Below are 21,268 nucleotides of genomic sequence, written 5' to 3'. Positions count from 1 at the left end.
GGAGAAAAACATGGTTCCAGTGTGTAATTACAGATTGCAACAGGTTGAGCCGCATGCCTGAAATAAGAGCATCCAAATTTGATTCCATCTATCTCATCTCCTGCCCTCCCACACAGAGAAACCCTTTCACCTGCTAGCTGGTTAATTATCACTAGCAGCTATTTCAAGCCTTACATTGGTAAGGCACATTGCACTGCACAGAGGAAAAGAGAATCTTGTTCATTGAATAGAATAGATCTCAAAACAAACAGTATATTTGTTCTTCGAATGTGTTAAACTAAAGACTTGAGAGTCATTCATAGCAGGATTATTTTAATTTCCCATATGACAAAACACAACTGTAGATGGACTAAAAACATAGAAGAATAGGGTAAAGTGATGGCATAGGTTGAAATAATATAAAAGACAAACTTAAGTAAATCACTCATAACTAAACTAAATAAATTAAGTGAAACACCACATAACCACAGGTAGAAAATAAGCACATATTTTACTGTATTGCAGCAAATATGAGGCTGAAAACAGAAATGAGATTGAACATCTGACAATCTCTCTTTCTCCATATCTCTCTAGCCCCCAGATAAGGAAGGCGGTCTGCCGAAGCAGGTGGGCAACAAGACAGAGTGCGGTCTGCTGGGATTGGTCCTGGACCTGAAGCGAGATTATCAGCCAATAAGAAACCAGATCCCAGAGGAGAAGCTTTACAAAGTCTACACCTTCAACTCTGTCAGGAAGTCCATGAGCACTGTCATCAAATTGCCTGACGGGAGCTTCCGCATGTACAGCAAGGGAGCCTCTGAGATCGTCCTCAAAAAGTAAGTCTTGTTTTGTGACTAAAATGAGACAAATGATAATAATAGTATCACATACAGTAGGTAACTGGTTGAAAGGTAATATAGTAGAAAGTACTGCATTTTTTACCAAATGTACAGTGAATTAAGTTCAAGTGCAAAATGTACTTGAGGCTACAACCCATTGAATGTGGGTTATGACTCCAAGGTCACGTAATTGTGACACTTTGCAGTACATTAACAGGACAGTAACCAACAGTAACCAATGAGTATCTGAGAAAAACATGAGAGGTATTTATGAATCTCCCAAATACAGTAGGAGCTGAAATTGTCTTTTAAGAATGAATACAACTAAAATGTATCATTAAACTAAAATTAAATAATGGTGTTTTGTAGTTTTCTTAGTAATTACTCTGCAGACTTAACACATTTTAAATGAATACAGCTACAAATAGTTTCATTTTGAAGTATGATAAGTTATATACACATTTTTGCCTAAAGTTTTTGCCAATCCTGAATAAACATTTGTACAAATTACAGTTAATTTGCTTTTTTAAAATGGCTTACAGCAATCAAAGTCCAGCTCTTTGTGTTTGGCTATATGCCAGTACACCTATTTTTCTTCCCATTTGTATGTTCATTTATTTGGCTAATGAGAAATCCATTTACCGTAGATCAAACGTGGATATCCTTTGGTGACAGTAAAAAAGTAGACCATTGCTTCTCAACCAGGGGTCCGTGAACCCCTAGTCGTCTGTGGTGTAACTTCAAGGGGTTGTGAACTAATGAAATATATATTTTCAAAAGATTCTATGGCCTTTGCAAACATATGGTATTTCCTCAAATAGTGACCAGGGTCTTCATTTACCTCACCTGCAGAAGGTAACAGGCCTGTATTTCTTATTCCCTCTGTTTGATAAGTATATTGGTCATATTTTAGTACAAAGCCTTGTTTTGATCCACATCGTTTGCCCTGTTAAAGTTACTGTATTATGCTGTTAATACAAACTCAACACTTCCTGCCTCAGGACTGCTCAAAATACGCCCTGGTCCAGTACTCATGGTTGTGAACCACTGATGTAGACAATGTTTTGTCTGTGCTGTTAGTTCTGGTGAATCGGTGCATCAAGCACTCCTGAGCTGTTGGACCATCAAGGATCATGCATCCGTAACCAATTACAACTTGTATACATTCTCCTCCATGCATGGATATTAAGAAATTTTATTAGCAAATTAAATGTATTTATTCATCTTTGACCACATATTATGGCCAGGGAAATTACGGTTTGTATTTTACAAAACCTCACCCACAACGTCTATTTCTCAGCTGCTTTCCTGAGATTTTTTTTTTTTTGGAGTACTTCAAGTTCTTCTCATTTATGTTGGCTTAAAAGAGGTTAAAAGTTTATTCTTGACCTTGGAAACAGCAGTTGACAAAACAATCTCACCTCAAGGTCAATTTCATCTACCTTTTGTTTTGTTTTCCATGTTGGGTCATATTGGCTTTGCACAAAAACTGACAATACCAAAGTTACAATACAAAATTCTAAATAATTCCACTCCGCACCCCACCCTTAACTACAGATGCAGCCATATTCTGAATGAGGTGGGGGAGTCGAGGGTTTTCCGTCCACGGGACAAGGACGAGATGGTGAAGAAGGTGATTGAGCCCATGGCGTGTGATGGCCTGAGGACCATCTGTGTGGCGTACCGTGACTTTCCCAACAATCCTGAGCCCAACTGGGACGATGAGAACAACATCCTCAGTGACCTCACAGCCATCTGTGTTGTTGGGATAGAGGACCCTGTCAGGCCAGAGGTAGGAGAGTGTGATATACTGTGCGGAGTGGATGTTGGGCGGGTCTATACATGCATGCTACAGTGTGAGTCCTCACCAAGCAATGTCACCTAAGATTTAAGATCTTCTGTCCTTTCAACACTTAATTGTGTTTATACCCTCTAGATTTAAAAAAAAAAAATCCAATTATCTCTTCTGTGCTACTTGTGTTTGATTCTGTAACAATGCTATTCTTCCTTCAAGTATTAATTATCTATCAATCCATCAACCTACCTTTGTGTACAATATCTGAGACATTTGACCGAGAGACAACCTAGAAATGATAGACAGCGAAGACAATTATGTCCTGCATGTCAACATTGTGTTAAAAAAACTCTGGAGAGGTGGTGTGTGGTTTCAAATGCGGTATGTTTGTACAGTGTGCAAAGACAGTCTCTATGTGTATATCTTGTACCTTATCAAGGTGACAAGAGTGCTAATAAATGACGGTATGGTGGTATAGCAGAATACACTATGTACAAACCGTCTGACAACAGCATATATATTTTTTTCTTTTTTTGAGTAATAGCATGGAAGATATCTTGTTACAAGAGGAGACATACAACTGTTCAGTATGATAAATAAATTGTTTGACATGAAATGAGATATTGTATAGATATAGATAGATAAAGATTATAATGTCATCAAATTAGATTTTCTTTCATAGAATTTAAGAGTGGAATTCATTGAGAGGGTGAACGGTTTTCCCACAAATAAGTGAACATAAATAAAAAATAATTCAGAGATGGCTGCAGGCTGGGAGAAGGGAAGGTTTTTCATGTAGTTCAGTTTGATGAAAATATTTATAGAGAAAAGTGACTCAGACCCCTAATTATATAAGCCTCTTATAAGAACTCTGTATGCTTGAGATGTTGAAGACTTAAATCAGCATTTGAAGTCTTAATTGACAAACTATGTATATACAGTTAAGGTAAAATGTCACAATATGAATTGAATCTTTGACAGTGTCTATCAAAATGTCTTTGATATATACTGTGTTTAAGCTACCACCTAGAACTCTGTTGGAAGTAAGTTTTCAACATGTTGTTTTGGACCAGCCTTCACTTACCTCTTTTATGTGGGGTTACTGGAATTTTCCTGGATTTCAAATCCGAGGATTGTTAATAAGGCTCTATTCACTTGGTCAGGTTAATCCATTTTTTTCCTAGAAAGCCCCTAAGGTTTCACATTAACAGCTCTGTTTATTTTAGTTACATCAGTCCAGCTCATGTTGTATGATCACATGACACATATGATCCATGACATCCTTGTTTACATCAGATTTGAAAAAATGTTTGAACTGAACTGAAATGTTTGAATCTGATCTTATTTCAGTGAGGAAAACTCACCTATTTATAGTTGGACATTTATTAATGGCTATGTTACAATATTATTAATATATTATAATGATATATTATTAATACTTTTATTCTGTCCACTTGTGTGTATTACACTCTGCTTTGTACTTTAATGAAAAAGCAGGTAACTTCTGTATAGATTATAACATCACATATAAACAGGTGGAGCAGTGGAAACAAAGGGTGAACAAAGCAGCAGGAGTCCGTTGACAGTAGGAGCCTTCACAGTAAGCTATCAGAGAGGGATCATGTGTCATTTGAAAGGCTTGACATTAGGGTGTGTGTATGATCAATTGCTTCACTAATGATTGCCTCACTAAATGATCATTGATTCATGAAATGCACACTTCAAACTGGGCCAATCAGCTTCAGCCAGCTATAGATTTCAGTCTGAACGTGCGTTATTCAGTTTTTGTACATTGCTGATATTTTTGTAACATGTATTTGCTATTTACTCATGTTATAATGAGTAAAGTATAATGTCATATATTGTAATTGTAGTGTATTATATAAATGTTTTATATATATATAATATATTAATATATTGTATTAGGTCCTGAAATATGCAGTTTCTGGGTGAGACAGTTCTAGACCAACACTGTGTAGATATCTAGTGAGATACAGTGCTGGATAATGAGCCATCAACCTATTCAAACAAAAAAGGCTTCCACTTTGGTCTGAAAGGGATCAAACTCAGGTGGCAAGTACAGTACCTAGGCAGAATTATTTTAAGTACTATACTTTTGTTCAATTTTGAGAAGTATTTCCATTTTATACGTTTACTCCGTTATAAGACAGAGACCATTTTTACTCTACTACACAGTAACATATACAACAGTCTCTCATTAAGCAACATAAATAAACATTTCATGACCAAAAAGGAGTAGGAAAAAGCAACATGCTTGTCTAATCCTGTCCCTATTCTAAATGAACTGAAACACAAAGTAATGAACTTAAAAAACCCCAAATTTGGTGATTCAGTCTAAGGTTTGTACCTCCCTACTCCCTCCAAACTCCCTTTCAGCAATAAAGTACAGTATTAAAAAAACTGTACACATGTTAAGGCATCATTTATTAACACCATTCTTCAGATATTTAAAGATCAGACATGTTTTAAGATGAGTTAAAGTTTTTAAAGATAAGTTTCCACATCACACACATCATGTAAGTTTAATATTGGACCAGGATTGGCTTCTAAACTATTTGTGATGTCACAAATCATGCTTAAAATCGAAACTGAACTTTCAATGAGCACAGAAAACTTTCCACTTTCAGCAGATGGATGTAAAAACAGCCCTCAAGTGTCACACACTGCACATACATCATTCTGCAGAGTGGAGCTCTCAAACATCCAACTGTAGGAACAAGAAGGAAAACGTATTTTTGAGTGGAGGGGGATTTTAAGAAATAAGTGATGCATTAAGAAATCATTTCTTAAGCTGTACTTCATTTTTATAAGGATTTCACTTGAAGGAAAGGAGAGACTATAATTGGGAGAAAGAAAGTCGGGTGGAAAGAGGTCTGTGTACAGTAGGAAAACTGACCTCACTTTACAGCTCCTGTGCAGGTACGGGGAAGCAGGAAAGTAACTCACTACTGCATTATTCAACTTCTTCCTTTCATCTCTTTTTTTCCATCCCCCTCCTCACTCCCTAACAAGGTCTCCCATTCAACCCCTTCCCATCAAGTTTTCTCCTTTCCACCTCTCTCCATATTGTGGACTTGACTTTCACCATGCTCATTTTCTTTTGACTTTCACTGCACCTATCTTTCTCTCGCTCTGTGCCTTCCCCTTTCTTTCTGTCTGAAGCCGAGTTATGTAAGCATCTAAACAGACCTAGATAAAAAAAAAAAATAAGTACAGGGAGAAGAAGGGGAAAACAGAAACCATTGTCCTCAAAATGAATAAACGAGAGGAGTTAACAAGAATCCGCTTTTGTATCACGTTGTTGTTTAAAGTTATATTTTTGTGCAAATTGCAGAAGGTCGTCCTGATAAAAATACAGAATAAAAACTCCCAAATAGTAATGAATATATGCATTGCTCCAAGACTGGAGCAGGTGGAATTTCCCTTTTCTTCCACCACAGTCACTTAACATCTAACATTTTTAATAATCGAAGTGGAAGAGCAGTGCACTGTACAGTAATATATTTCCAGGCATCTTAGTAAGGCTGGCTAATATTGGAAACAAGATGACTTTCCCCTCTGCTAAAAAGGTCACATAGAGTGGTAAACATGTTCCTGGTTTGTTTATTAGTCTCTAATTTCATCCTCCAGAATGTGATGTTCTTTTAATAACTGGCTGCTCTGTAGGGTTGCCCCAGAGAGACAAGAGAGGAGAGAATGAGAGAGAGAAAAGAAAAAGAGAGAGAGATTGAGACCAAGAAACATAAACAGATTCAAAATCAGATTCATGTCAGGGGGGATGACAGACCGCAGGAGGAGAGAGACGGGTAAGGAGAGAAACGGAGGAAAACGAGAGTGTAACCAGATCTGTATTAGAGACACAAGAGGCTTGTTTTTCAGTCTCACCTACTAGCCTCCTACCCTCTTCCTCTGGCGGGCCAGATTGTATTTTTAATAAGCCTCCACTCTTCTCCTCTCCTCTTCTCTCCACCTCCTCTTTCGGCTGACCAGTCAACTAGAGCAGTGGGAATCCAAATGAAAAGAAAGTAAAGCAGACAGCAGAAATGACAGATAGACAGATGGGAACTTGATATCTCGATAATAATGACTTGGTGAAAGAAGAGAAATGTAAAAACTTTCCCTCCTTGCCACAATATTTACTATAAGCACTTCTTTACCTTGTCAAATCCTATTACTACTAATGAATAAATGTATTTTGTGCTTTTTGTTCTGTCTGTAAGTGGTTACTGTTAACACATTACCAACTCAGCACATGTACTGTATGAATACTGATGTTAATAGACCTCTTAAGTGCATATCGGTGAATAATATTGTTGTTATTTTCAGGATATATTCAACCTCCTTGACCCTTTCCTCATTGGGAAATTGGTGTTACAGACAGAATATTTTACTTAATATTTTATTTTACATAAATGAACAAAAAAATTAAACAAGTCGGCCTTAATATCGAAATTAAGGCTGATTGTTTTCCCTTTAATTATTTCTACAATTTGACTGGTGTCCGTTTAAAAACAAATTTAATACTTAAAAGTAATTAATTTTTTTTTGATTAATTTGTAGTACTTTTTTAAAGCATTGCACTAAAACTATCAATGATACAACTGAATGATAAGATGTGAAATTACTAGTAGAATGAAATGATATCTATTCTGTTTATTTAACCTCCAGCTCATTAAAAACATGCCCTCCTCTGCTGTACAGATTTACTTTGTAAACTGATTCCTTTAAATTAGTTGAATCCTTTGTGTTTACATGCATGAGCAGCTTGATTTGGCAGTTTAACGTACATTATGTGCACGCATTGCGTTGGTGGATTAATTTGGTTTTCATCCTATGTTGTATGTTTGTGAGTACAAGCATGCTCCCATGTGTACTGTATGCGCAATATGTTTATGAGAGGAAAGGATACATATTTCTGCCTCCGTGTATTTGTGTGTGTGTGTGTGTGTGTGTGTGTGTGTGTGTGTGTGTGTGTGTGTGTGTGTGTGGGTGGGTGGGTGGGCCTGCGTCTGTGCGAGTGGATGTGAGTTGCTGCTACTGTATGTGCACACTTTTGTTTATGTGTGGGTTTTGAGAGCAGTGCTCGCCCACACTGACCTTTGTCAGGAAGAAGACGTGTTTCTGAATTAATACTCTGCTTTTGCTAGCTGGTGCTACCACAGATCAATCTACATACAGTATATATCCTAGTTAATCTACTAGAGCACTGTCTGGAGGGAAATAATAATTATACATCTTGCTTAATTATACATCTCGTTATTACAAAACAGACAAGGGCAGCAGAATACTGTTCAGATAGAAGTTTCATTGAGTTCTATCTTTGTATATTTGTGTGTTTGTCTATCAAGGATTGCAATGTTGTTGCTAATGGTATGTTCTTAAGTAAATTGTGTGTGCACTAACTACAGTATGTTGATATCTCTGCAGCACCAAATCATTTTGCGCATGTGTTAATCCGTCTTGGTGTAGGTTCCCGATGCCATCCAGAAGTGCCAGCGTGCAGGCATCACAGTGCGCATGGTAACTGGAGACAACATAAACACAGCCAGGGCCATAGCCATCAAGTGTGGTATCATCCATCCCGGAGAGGACTTTCTCTGCATCGACGGCAAAGAGTTCAACAGGAGGATCCGAAATGAGAAAGGAGAGGTAACAACTGTCAGAGTGAGCCGGACAGTGAGAAAGGCTTGAAAAGAAAAGGAAGTCACTCTTAACCTTAACCACAACTATTTGACCTTCTATTTCTATTTGTGTGTGTTTGTGTGTGTCCGTCCAGGTGGAACAGGAGCGTATTGACAAGGTTTGGCCTAAACTCCGAGTTCTGGCCAGATCTTCCCCGACCGACAAACACACACTCGTCAAAGGTGAACATGTTGCATTATTTTATCCTTGTTGATCTAAATGAACAGAACTTGTTTTGACATACTGCATTCTTGTATGACATAAATACAAAGTGGGGTTGTGTTGCCTTTCCTTTCCCAGATTCTGTACACAGAGTACAGTATGTGCACTTCTGGCGTGTAGCTTTGTTTATGTGTGTGTATGTGTGTTTGATAGGCATTATTGACAGCACTATGGCAGACCAGAGGCAGGTGGTGGCTGTGACAGGAGATGGGACCAATGATGGACCTGCACTAAAGAAAGCTGATGTCGGCTTTGCCATGGTAAGAAACCCCCTTTTTTTTCTGTTTGCCTTTTTCCTTCTAGCATGCTTAGATCAATCTCACTCAACATCTGCAGATATCTTCTTCACCTCTGCAGTATTTAGGGTTTCTTTTCTCATTCTGCCACTGGCTGTGTAGATTAGGAGCGCCCCCTAGTGGATGTATGGTCACACAATTTCCTTACAGTAGATTGCTCAGACATTTCAGGACACAGACTATTAACTAATGAACAAAACACTGCTTCTATTCCTTCTGTAAGTCATTACTTTATATTTATTTGCTCTTTGGCTATTTGCTCTTTTCTGCTCTCCTCACCAATTAATTAATTTGGCTCATGCACAGCACAGTTTCCTCCCCGCTCCAATAATTTGAGTGAACATAAGTTATTCTCAACTTTTTTGTCTGACGTGGCCCCGCAGCTCTATCACATTAGCTCAAGTAGCCCCTCATCTGCACAGTACCGCACATCATGTTCTAAATGTGTTCATCTACTGTGATTTTATTCTGGTTGTAATTTAATGCTATTATTTCTGCACACTTACTAACTACTTTTCACACACTCTTAATCACAGCATGTGGTGTTACAACTGACCAAGTGTTGTGTGTCCTGTGCAGATCCACACCAATTTATAATTGTATTTCTGTTTTTTGTTTTTTGTTTTTTTTATTTTTTTTTTTCTAATTTCTGTTATTTCTTTGTAATGACTTGGGCTATTCCACCATTTTTCACATGCCCACCCATGGTAGTAGCTACAAGGCTGACCATGTTCTTAAATATTCTTTAACATTCAGTGTCAAATTTGTGTCTTCACAAGTTTGTCTGAATGTGGACACTTTTTACAAGGTATTGTACTCTGCCACTTGTGCTGAGACTCAGAAAACATGACAGAGTATTAGGAAGGGTGTCCTGCCCCTCCCATGAATTTGGAGTCTTTACTGGCTGCCTCCTGTCATCAAACCCCCTACACACACTGATTCCTTTATTAGTCTGCATTCTCGTTGTCCATCATCAGACTTGTGTCCAGTTTTATGTGGTTGCTGCAGAGTTTATTTATACATTTTCATTAGTTTTTATGCGTCAGGTAGAGAAATTATGTAATGTGATGCGATAGATGATCAGCAACTTTAGAATCAGCATGGCTGTGTATATAGGAAACCTTATTTTCTTTCTAACTGCACCTTGTCTGTGCTCCTTCAGGGTATTGCCGGTACAGATGTGGCCAAGGAGGCGTCAGATATCATTCTGACTGATGATAACTTCAGTAGCATCGTCAAGGCAGTGATGTGGGGCCGGAACGTCTATGACAGCATCTCCAAGTTTCTTCAGTTCCAGCTTACTGTCAATGTTGTGGCCGTCATTGTGGCTTTCACCGGCGCCTGCATCACACAGGTCAGAGGGGCGTGAGTGTGTGAGTGAATGTGGGCATATGATTGTCATAATATTATGACAAATCATAAAACACAGTCTTAAACCTTTTATCATTAAACAAAACCAGAAAATAAACTATAAAGAAACCATTGGCAGCATTTCATCACACAGATGTTAATGCAGGAGAATGTAGTGCACAGTAAAACATATAATACTGCATCACAGGTTGATCCTTTTACACAAACTTATGATATTTAACACTATTAAATATGGATAACTACAATCCAGCATACAAATTATAATATGAAAAATGTCTTTAATCAGAAAATTTTAATGTTTGCACCTTACTATCCTGGTAAAATCACCCTATGTTACGGGAAAAAGAGTAGTAGAAAATATTTATCTAATAAAGGTTAATAACACAGTTGAAGTAAAAGAAAGAATACATTGATTTTTACCATTTTACGATGATTACGCCATTTCAACAAATCCCTCTACGGTTCAGTTGTGCTCTGAAGTGGTGACCATCTTTTTCTTACAATCATCATCTTACATTTTCAGCAATTATATTATGTGGGAAAAAGGTTCACAAAGCAAAGTCATAGCTGGGAATGTTTTTTTAAAATAATAAATCATTAATACTGTATATCCACCTTTAGGACATTTACTGTGGCTTGATGCTCTGCTAATGATGTTGTCGTGGCTTGTTGCGTTGCACCTGCTCTGATTGACAGTGCTGCTGTAATGTGATACTTGTAACACCATGTTTGCATTTTCTGGTGTCAAAATTAACCGTAAGCCCAAAAGTATCACACTTCACATACTTGAGTATTTTCCAAGTTTTGCAATGGTTGATACAAATTACTGTAAGAGCAGGATTCCACACAACCACAACTTCAACTTCACCATCTTTGATGCTACAGAGCATGTTGAAATGGAAAATCCTCCTGATTGGGTTATGCTATTTTAACCGTAGTCTACTCTATATTGTAAAAACAGTGTGTGAAAACGTTAATCTACTAATCTAAGTACTTGTAATTAGTTGTCATCCACCCCTGGTTGTGATGAAGGTAATATTTAATGCAATGGCCTTTTCATTTCTTCAGGACTCTCCCCTGAAGGCAGTGCAGATGTTGTGGGTGAACCTGATCATGGACACGTTTGCATCTCTGGCCCTGGCGACAGAGCCTCCTACAGAGTCTTTGCTGAAGAGGAAGCCATACGGTCGCAACAAGCCCCTCATCTCCAGCACTATGACAAAAAACATCCTCGGACATGGTGTCTACCAGCTCGTTATCATCTTCACACTGCTCTTTGTTGGTACGGACTGTAATTTTATCTTAATGTTGTGACACAATATGGGTTCATAGTTAATAGCATCAAACTAATAGTCCATTTTTTCTCCCCTGCAGGTGAGCAGATCTTTGACATTGATAGTGGCCGTGACGCCCCTCTCCACTCTCCTCCGTCTGAGCACTACACCATCATCTTCAACACCTTCGTCATGATGCAGCTCTTCAACGAGATAAATGCCCGCAAAATCCACGGAGAGAGGAATGTCTTTGATGGTATCTTCAGGAACCCTATCTTCTGCTCTATTGTTTTTGGCACCTTTGCTGTGCAGGTAAGCAGAGGAAAATTATTTATTTTCATTAATTAACTATGTTCTTTTTATTTTTTTCCTTTGTATTTTCATGGTATTTGAGTCTGACGTGTGCTTTGGTTTGTGTAGATTGTGATTGTGCAATTTGGAGGGAAGCCATTCAGTTGTCAACCTCTGGACCTGGAAAAGTGGATGTGGTGTGTTTTCCTCGGACTGGGAGAGCTTGTCTGGGGACAGGTAATGTGCAAATTCATCTGTTTCTCTGTCTTTCTATTACCCCACCTTGCTTATGTTCTTGCTTTCATTCTAGTTTAGCATTTCATTTTACTCTACAGAACCTTTATGTGTCTCTACTGTATCATCTTTCTTTTTAACCCAATTCTCTGTCTTCTCTATGGGTTAGGTGATAGCCACCATACCCAACAGCAGGTTGCGCTTCCTGCGGAGGGCAGGCCAGTTGAGTCAGAAAGATGAATTACCAGAGGAGGACGTAAATGAAGAAAATGAGGAAATCGACCATGCAGAGAGAGAGCTGAGGAGAGGTCAGATTCTCTGGTTCAGAGGACTCAACCGCATTCAGACTCAGGTGAGAACCCAACTTCAGTCCTAATGTTGCAATTTACTGTTTCATTTCACAAAGAGATCTAAAAAAAGAAAAGAAAAGAAAGTAAGTGGTTTTGATTTAAACCGCAAGCCCTTATGTCATTACTTTGATGGAAATGCAGCCTTTTGTTTAGCTGATTAAACATCAACAAGGTTAAATTTCACCTGTGACCACTGGTGCAATCAGCTTTTTTCTGACATGTTTTTTCTACTGTTTGTCTGTCTTTGTCATATAATCAGTTTTCAGTAGGAAGTCACCCCACCTCAGACATTATCTGAGAAGCTTACCGCTAAGAAGAAATGCTAGACTATGTTCTATGTTGTTCATGTTAGTCAGAAACAGTCTTAAAATGATTTTATCTCAAGATGACTTACTTAGGTACATGGAAATGCGGCTCTTGGTCAGTGGACTGTGTGGACCTGTGGAAGATCAACGGTCAATCCTCGGAGTTCAAAACAACTGGAATCAGTTCTCACTGTGACAAACTCTGCAGACCGTTATCACTGTGACATTCAAGATAGTTTTGCCTGTGTGTTTAATGATTTCATCTTGCCAATGTATCACTGATGGTCCAGGGTGAAGTTATCCCACAACATGGTAGCATGGACCAGCATCCCACAGAGGCAGCCAAACATGGTTCAAAAACAGTAGAAATCATTTGAGACCAGGGTTCTGCTGGGGTTGGCTTAAGGAGCTTTTCAGTATTGAAGAAAAAAATACAGTTTATTAGAACTTGAGTTTTACTTTCATAGCTATATCCATTGGTTCATATGATAACACTGAACACACCAAGGTCTCTAGAAATAGGTTCAACATGGCAATGAACACGAGCAGTGAGATGATTGGACAGGTTTCAAACAAACCCAAACAAACAAACAAACAAAAAGGTCATCTGTCAAAACTACTAGTTTGTTACTACATGTGCTGTGTTGGACCTTTTTTTGGAGGTGCCACCAAGATCTTTTCTTAAAAAAACACTTAATACTTCAATGAGTACAATGTTATCATAACCAATAGATCTACTTACCAGAGCAACAAAAATAAAAATCCATCTTTACCAACATGGATGATGGCTGCATCTGTATATGATAACATCATACATCTACTAGCTAGTCTTTTAAAGGGTCAGATCAACCGATTCACTAAAAAACAAAATTTCTCACTTACCTCTTGTGGTATCTTGTTATGCAGATTTTTGTTGTATTTGCCCAGGTTTGGTCTCTGAGATTTCTGTTTCCTTTTAGTCAGTACAGTGGAGGTGAGTGGAATGTTCTTGTGGTTCTCACGACATTGAAAAATTATACCTAAAAAAAAATCACCAGCAGCGCATCTTTCCAGAAATCTTTCTCGAAGTATCATTTAATCCACCAAATATACTGTCCGTAGTTTTCCGGAATATTGTTTCTGGAAAGACACTGTGCTATTTCATTTTTTTTGTATTTTTTAAATACAGTGAGTGCCTGAAACAAAATTCCAATTACCATCATTTTATCAGGATGGAGGCAGAAATCTGAAAATCCAACACTATCTACATGACTCGCTACCACTAGAGGTGGATAGCATTTTTTGTTATTTGGATGAGCCAGCCATTAAAGTTAAATCCACCATTTTGTTGAGGGGATACTACACCCTGACCTTTAGCTGTCCCCCCATCGTGTCATGATTGAGACACTTTGTACTCGCTTTATCACCAAAGTCACCCAGCCAGTCAACCTGTGTTGCCATTTGGTCTCTGTCACTCTGAGCAGCCATTTGTCCTCTCCTGTCCCGCTCTCCTCCCACAGATTGAAGTAGTCAACACCTTCAAGAGTGGTACCTCCTTTCAGGGGGTTGGAGCTCTGAGACGCCAATCATCCACCACCAGCCAGACCCAGGATGTAACCAATGTTTCTAGTCCTAGTCACGTGTCCTTGTCCAATGCCCTTTCCTCTCCTACAAGCACTACTGCTACTACTGCTCCTTCCACTACTGGCCGTGAGTCAGATCTCTGTCAGTCTGCTTCTTTGCTCTCTTTGCTTCAGGGATGCCATCCTGTCTTGAACAAAAAAGTATTTTTTATCTTCCTCACATTGTCTTTTTATGTTAAAAACAAATAACTGTGCTACTCTTCAGTTTTTGGGTTGGCATCTCTGAAGATTTGTCTTTTTCTCTCTTGCTATCTGCTTTTTTTTTATTCTCTTTCTTCTGTCTTTTTGCTATTCATACTGGATTTCAAATTCATCTTGATATCTCCTCCCATGTTTGGGTGTACTGTCCTCTCATTGGTGAATGTGTGTTTGTTTCCCCAGAGTGCTAGGAGCGCAGGACTAAGGGTGATACCCACGGCGTGACATTTCAGGTTGTGAGTTTGTCTCCCTCTGCTCATCCCCCCACATCCCATCTTCCAATCCTTCCATTTTTATGTCTTGACGGACATTAATGTGAACTAATTCCTATCAACTCACCAAGGGACTGGGTAAACATTCAAGTATAAGTTGCAATGTTCTCTTATTTTATCTGTGAGTTTGCTGCTGATGAGGCAAATCACACTGAATTGAGCTGAAGCAAATTTTACAGGCTGTTTTGTGTATTCTTCAGCTGACGGATCATCTGCAATGACAAAAACACATAAAGGAAGCTACAGTATGTGTGGAAGTGAGGTTTTTTGCCACCTTGCAAACTTTCAAACAAGTATTCGTTTCAACTCAAATGGGGATCCCAAATGGTGCAACCTAAATCTACCCACAAGGGGCTACGAACTATCTCTACTTATTGCGTTTGTCCACCTCCATCTTCTCTTCTCTCTCTCTTTCTTTCTCTCTCACTTACACACACACACATACATACACACTTTTCCTCTCTCAATTTCATCTGCTTGACGAAAATCAAATGTAAAACTCTGCTCAGGGTGTGTCGACAGGAATGGAGGGGACAGGAGAGCCACCATAAAGCAATGCTGTACCAATAATTCATCCCGTCTTGTTGCTTCATACTGTCGGTGTAGTTGACTGTCATGTTGCCATAGTTACAGACATAGATCCTCTGCAGCAGCAGCAGCAGCGACGTAAATTCAACCCCCACCCTTTTTCTGACACCCCATCAGTGTTACTTGTCAGACATCCTGTCACATGCACTCATCCAGACAGGCTCCTCTTATTTTTATTTTTGTATGTTTCGTCTCTTTATACCTTCTCCTATTAGAGTAGCAGTTTTACAATTTTCCACCATTTTCTACTTTGACAAATTTGACAGTTTTCTACCCTACATATTTTTCACTATAAGCAAAAAATACACAAGAGTGCATAATATGTGATTATTTCTTATATATTTATAACAAGAGAGGTGTAGCTTTTCTTTTAGTACAACCTCCCACGGAAAATGGAAAAATTGCAATATTTTCTAATATTTTACTGTATGATCAGAAAATATTTTGTTCCCACTTAGAAGAAATTTTGATTAAAAGTATTAAGTGCTGAAAAGATTGATGAGAAAACTATTTGGTTAATGCAAACAGTAAAAAAGAAAGTAAGTAAAAACAAAACATTCAGTAGTTACATTTTCTCAAATGTGAGAATTTGCTCACTTTTCTGTGTTTTATATCAATATAAATGTAATACTTTTGGGTTTTGGACTGAACAAACAATCAATTTAAAGACATTTTTCTCTATTTTCTGAAATTTTATGGACTAAACATGAAATCTGAAAAATATCCACTAATGAAAATAATCATTAGTTGCAGGCATTAGGTTCACTGTAAAAACTTCAAATAATACCCTTTTAGACTTGAAATGATTCTTGTAGTTCCTAAATTTCCACATGTTGATGACATTGCACATGCAGACAGAGTTTTCATTAAACAATGCCCTCCCTGATTTTACAAACTAAAGAAACTGACTACTGTTACTGCTTTTCTATTCTAAAGTCTCACATAGTTGTTTGGGGCCTATACTTGAGTGTTTACTTAGCGGTGCATGGAGTTGAGAACATGCTTTGACCGTCAGACTTCTGATAATAAAACTATTATTTTCATTATTCACTCCCATACGTTTTGTGTCAGCAGTCTGTGTGCCGATGTCCACTTCTTCACCGTCCTGTTGTCTTGTTGCATGTAGTTTGTGTTTATTTCTTGTTTACTTCCTGTTATCATAATATCTTAACCTGCTGTGTTTGACCGTTGTCTAAATGCCACTGTGTCTTTTTTTTTTGGATGTGTTGTGAGTTTTACACTGCAATGCTTGTGTTGAACCAGCCTCATGCAGATTTGAGTTTGACTCCCTCCATTGCCCTGTTTGGGACCATGCATTCCCCACCCTGTGCTATATTTGTGTGTTTGTGTGTCTCATTCAGAGTCTGTGTGGATATTGTCCCAGACAGTGCTCTCGTACCTTCAGAAGTTTTTAAACCACCTGATTGGATCTCTCAGATCTAACCTCCTTCCTTCTTACTGACCTCGTCCACCAGATTTCTTCAAACTTGCATGTGATATTCTCCTTTAATTTTTTCTGTGAGCATTCCATTTATTAACGTGGCTTGTTTCTAGGTATACCGCACATTGGACTAGCGTATACTTACAACGAGCGTTTGTGTTGCTTTGTTTTCCTTGAAATGTATGATTTTGTTGTGTTTTTTTTTTATGATTGTGTTCCTCACGATTTTCCTTAGTGCACGCCAAACTTGAGTGACTTATAAACTGTAGTCATCTTGTGAAAGCAGAACACAGACTGCAGTTGCCCTCTCTCTTGCTGCTCCTTCACCTTCTCCTCCTTCTTTGCCTCATTTTTATCAACCTCCCTCCTCAAATGAGAGGTTCCCTCCTTCCCCTCTGTCCCTTCTCTCCTCCACTTCCTACTTTTCCTCTCATCCCAAGGGTCCCTCCAACCCTTCCGTTTCATCTCTGGCGTCACGCCTCTCATCGTGTTTCTTCTCTTTCCTCCCTTTTATGGCAGATCCGCGTTGTGAATGCATTCCGTAGCTCCCTCTATGAAGGCCTGGAAAAACCAGATTCCAGAACATCCATCCACAACTTCATGACACACCCCGAGTTTAGGATAGAAGACTCCACGCCCAACATCCCCCTCATTGATGACACGGACGATGACTCTGCTCGGAGGAGGAAGTACTCCAGCCAGCCTTCGTCCCCTAACAAGAATAACAACGCCATTGACAGTGGCATCAATCTCACCATCGACACCAGTAAATCAGCCGCTTCCTCCAGCCCCGCCAGCCCTCTGCACAGCTTGGAGACCAGCCTCTAACCCTGATCCTAACCTCAGCTCTAACCTTTAATGTCGTTTCCTCGCAGTCTGGAGGGGGGGGGGGGGCCCCTCCTCCAATCCCTCCAGACCTTTAACTGTAACCTTCAACCTTGTCACCCCCAAAATTTCACCCAGTCCAGCTCAATTCCCCATCCTCCAGCTCCCCAAACGCCCATTTACCCACCCACGCAGAACACATCCTGCTGCAAAATGTCCACCACCTGCCACCCCCCTCCTGTTCCCTCCCTCCTTTACTCCCCCTTCAGCTCTTAAAGCTCTCTGTTCCTTTCAAAATGGAGAAAATCTAAAAGTAATATGGCAAGGTGAAAAGAAAAACAAACTAACATACAATCAAAAAAGCGCAACAAAGCCACAAAACCTACACAGCCATCCTGCTTTTGTGGTTGTATGTGTACGGTAGCGGCAGCGGTGTGGTGTGTAATGACCATATGCGTGTTAGCATGTACTGTATAAGCGTGCCGCTGACTGCACATATGTATGAACTGTGTCTTTAGTGGCACCAGGAGGAGGACGATGAGGAGGGAGACACTGCTGAGGAGTGAAAATCGCAAAACAGGACAGACTTTAAAACTCCCCTTACACTCCCCCTCCTCAACAATAACATTGTCAATACTGATAATAGTTTAAATTAAATTGAAAAACATTGTTATTATTCTGATTCTGATTCTGATTATTATTGTTATTATTATTATTGTTGCTCCTGCATGAATGTACATTACCCAAGTTTTATTTAAAAGGGTTTTAATTTTATTGGAATTCTTTCGTTCTGATAGGCCTCACGGCGGACTACTATTTTAAAGACAGCTTCTCTGAGTTCCCGGCCTGCAAGTTCCCTCTTCTGTGTGGCATGAACATGTACCCGACTGTAAACATTTATTTCATCCATAAAAAGGAAATGTGTAACGAGGTGGTAGGGCTCAACTTGCACAGTAGTTTTGCACCTGTCGGAAAAGAGGAACGCAAAATAATAATGATGATGATAGCATTTATGGGATATATTCTATAAATATAAATACATATAAATATATTTAGAGAGAGTTTATCTTTGTTTGTCGGCATGTTGCCTTGTTCCTGCTTCAATGGCTCAAAATACTTTGACTTATTTATGTCTTAAAGAGAATGTAATTTGTTTACAACCTCGTAGAGATACTTCCTGGTTTCTAGAAGGAGGGAGGCGAAGCTGAAGCTCAGATGTACCTGGATGGATCAGAGCTGTGTTGGTGTGTTATTACTGAAAAACCATGTGCTGGAATTTGCCTGCTATCTTGTCAAATATTGTAGATATTTTTAGAGGATTAACAAACAAAAAGAAACCAAAATATAATGGGATACCTAGTAAATGTGGAATCTTAGTATTATTCTATATGATTGTTGGGATCAAGTTGGAGTGGCTTGCCTTTGGTTTTCTAAACGGAGGCCTCCTTTTTGTGACAGAGGGGGAATATTTAATTCTTTTTTTCACTACTTCTTCTTCTCTCTTTTTTTTAAATTGTGTTTTATTTTTTCTGTGCTTCAGCGCTGGCCTGGGGTCAGGGCTCGAGTCAAAGGCTGATATCAGGACCTTTACAGTGAACTGTCTTCTAGATAAACCTGCTTGTTCAAAAGGACTTGATGTTTTAAAATATGTGTGACCATCAAAAGGCTGCAATCGAGTCATATTAGAAATTTGCAAAGTTATATTTGGCTTATCTTTACCGTACAGAAATCAGACTTTTTTTTTTTTGGTTTTAAATCTGGGATATATTGTGTTGTTTATTTTTTATTTAACTCTGATTCATTTTGGTTCAAAGGATTTTACTTTTCCTCTTACCGAGAGACACACGCAGCCCCAAAAAGCTGTTGGCATTTTTAACATCTAACAAAAAAAAAGGAAAAACTGAAAAAAAAAACAACAAATTACAACAAAAATGGAATGTTGCTTTGACTCTTTTTCTATATATAAAAAAAGACGATCCTTTTCTGCACTATCTGGTTATGAATGAAAACTTCTGTGGTGTAATTCTAGATGTGCTTTTGTGTGTTTTAACCGAGCTTGTCTTCCTGCCGTCACAGAATATACAATACTCTAGCATCTCAACTGTACTCACTAGTTGTAAACTATTTATTGTGCTTTGACCAATCAGACATTACCAGAGAGAAGTTACATAAAGAAGGCACATTTACCCAGTCTTATTGCACTCAGAAGGACAAGGCCACTTAACTAGCCTGTGCTATTGTTATTTCTATTACTAACCGAAGTAATTGGCAAGCATGACGTGATAGGCTCATTATGCAACTTGAAAAAATTGACGATTTTTCTACTTAAAAAAAAAATCCTATACACTACTACAGTATATACAATCATTTATCTGAGCGGTTCTATCTTTTTAGTTTTTATATCCTCCTCCTCTGTCATTTCCCAGTCGATCCGTCCATCTGGAGAGGGTGCACAAGCTTTACCAGTCAGCTCAGGCGTGTTGAAAAAGTAACATGGACCATTTGAATAAATCTGTCCTATTTAAGTTGGAAAAAAAACAGTCTGGATTCTGATATTCTGCTTAGAAGCTGTTGATTTTTTTCCCTTTCCAATGTTTTACTTAACTTGACAATTTATTTGTTTATTTGTCTGTAAAAAAATTAAAATAATAAACAAAACAACAAAAAAAGACATAATATCAGTAAGAGCAGCATTTTCAATAAAAAAAAACAAAAAACTTTTACATCCAGGAGGACATTCAGCTTTAAGAGGATGCAAAGACACCGAGTTTTAAAAATAATCTTTGTAAATACAGCAATGAGTCCACTGAGGACAGAAACTACTCCATGCGGACTGGTGTGCAAACGGGAACTCTTCCTGACTACGTCTACCATCATGCACCACTGCAAGTCATACTGCCGACACAGCTGTTGGGCTGTATGTAATCAATCACTGCTCCTGTCAGAAACACTTCAAAAACATCGTAATTACATCCAAATGAAAACACGTGTTGTAACAACCAATAATTATGTTGATGATGACAACGACGCTGATGATGATGATGATGATGATGATGATGATGATGATAATGCTGATGATAATGATAATGATGATATCAATGATACTTCTTGCAATATACTCTCACCTGCCTCGATGTACTGTATTTAGCAGCATGCAGTTTGTGGAACAAAGAAAAAGAGAAATGCCAACAGATAACTTTTTGGCATACTTAGCCATTTATGGGTAAGTGATTTAAGTGTTCATCTTGTTTTTATGATATTTTTTTTATCTATACAATAATTGTAAATAAAGAACTCAATGTCTTTGTTCATTTAATACTATGCAAAAAGTCATGCTTTTCTGATTGTTACCCATCCTTAATCCTAGAGTGTGTTGCTGGAATGTTTGTGGTCTCAAAAGTCAGTAAAACAATGTGATGTAAATTATTTTCTAGCTTGAGGAAAAAGTTACATGATGATGACAATTATTATTATTATGATACCGTGAGGAGGAGGGTGATGATAATGGTGGTGACAGATGATGATGCTGATGATGACAATGATGATGATGATGATGAACTGTGACTCTTGCTGCTTGACTGTCCCATTTACCACACTCCTGACAGGAGCGCAAGTGAAAAAACATAATAAAAACAAAAAATGAAAAATCACTAAATAAATCTC

General features: G+C 38.4%; 1 protein-coding gene across 10 annotated transcripts in view; it reads left to right on the top strand.

The window, feature by feature from the left end:
* atp2b2 (ATPase plasma membrane Ca2+ transporting 2) overlaps positions 1-21,268 on the top strand; it is a 150,437-nt gene extending 129,169 nt beyond the window's left edge. For 9 of the 10 annotated variants that reach the window (XM_042405955.1, XM_042405949.1, XM_042405952.1 and 6 more), the window contains 11 exons: positions 574-815; positions 2,376-2,610; positions 8,104-8,283; positions 8,411-8,498; positions 8,692-8,798; positions 9,997-10,188; positions 11,274-11,487; positions 11,580-11,791; positions 11,900-12,007; positions 12,174-12,356; positions 17,300-21,268. In XM_042405955.1, coding sequence (XP_042261889.1) covers positions 574-815; positions 2,376-2,610; positions 8,104-8,283; positions 8,411-8,498; positions 8,692-8,798; positions 9,997-10,188; positions 11,274-11,487; positions 11,580-11,791; positions 11,900-12,007; positions 12,174-12,356; positions 17,300-17,608 — 2,070 coding nt within the window. In that variant the 3' untranslated portion in view covers positions 17,609-21,268. Of the gene's footprint in view, positions 1-573; positions 816-2,375; positions 2,611-8,103; positions 8,284-8,410; positions 8,499-8,691; positions 8,799-9,996; positions 10,189-11,273; positions 11,488-11,579; positions 11,792-11,899; positions 12,008-12,173; positions 12,357-14,158; positions 14,252-17,299 lie in introns of all 10 variants that reach the window. The other variant, XM_042405958.1, reaches the window with a different exon arrangement.

This window comes from Thunnus maccoyii, chromosome 3, assembly GCF_910596095.1.
Source record: "Thunnus maccoyii chromosome 3, fThuMac1.1, whole genome shotgun sequence".
Lineage (NCBI taxonomy): Eukaryota > Metazoa > Chordata > Actinopteri > Scombriformes > Scombridae > Thunnus > Thunnus maccoyii.
Note: the sequence above shows the minus strand (reverse complement) of the source record. Positions and strands in the feature narration are given on the sequence as shown.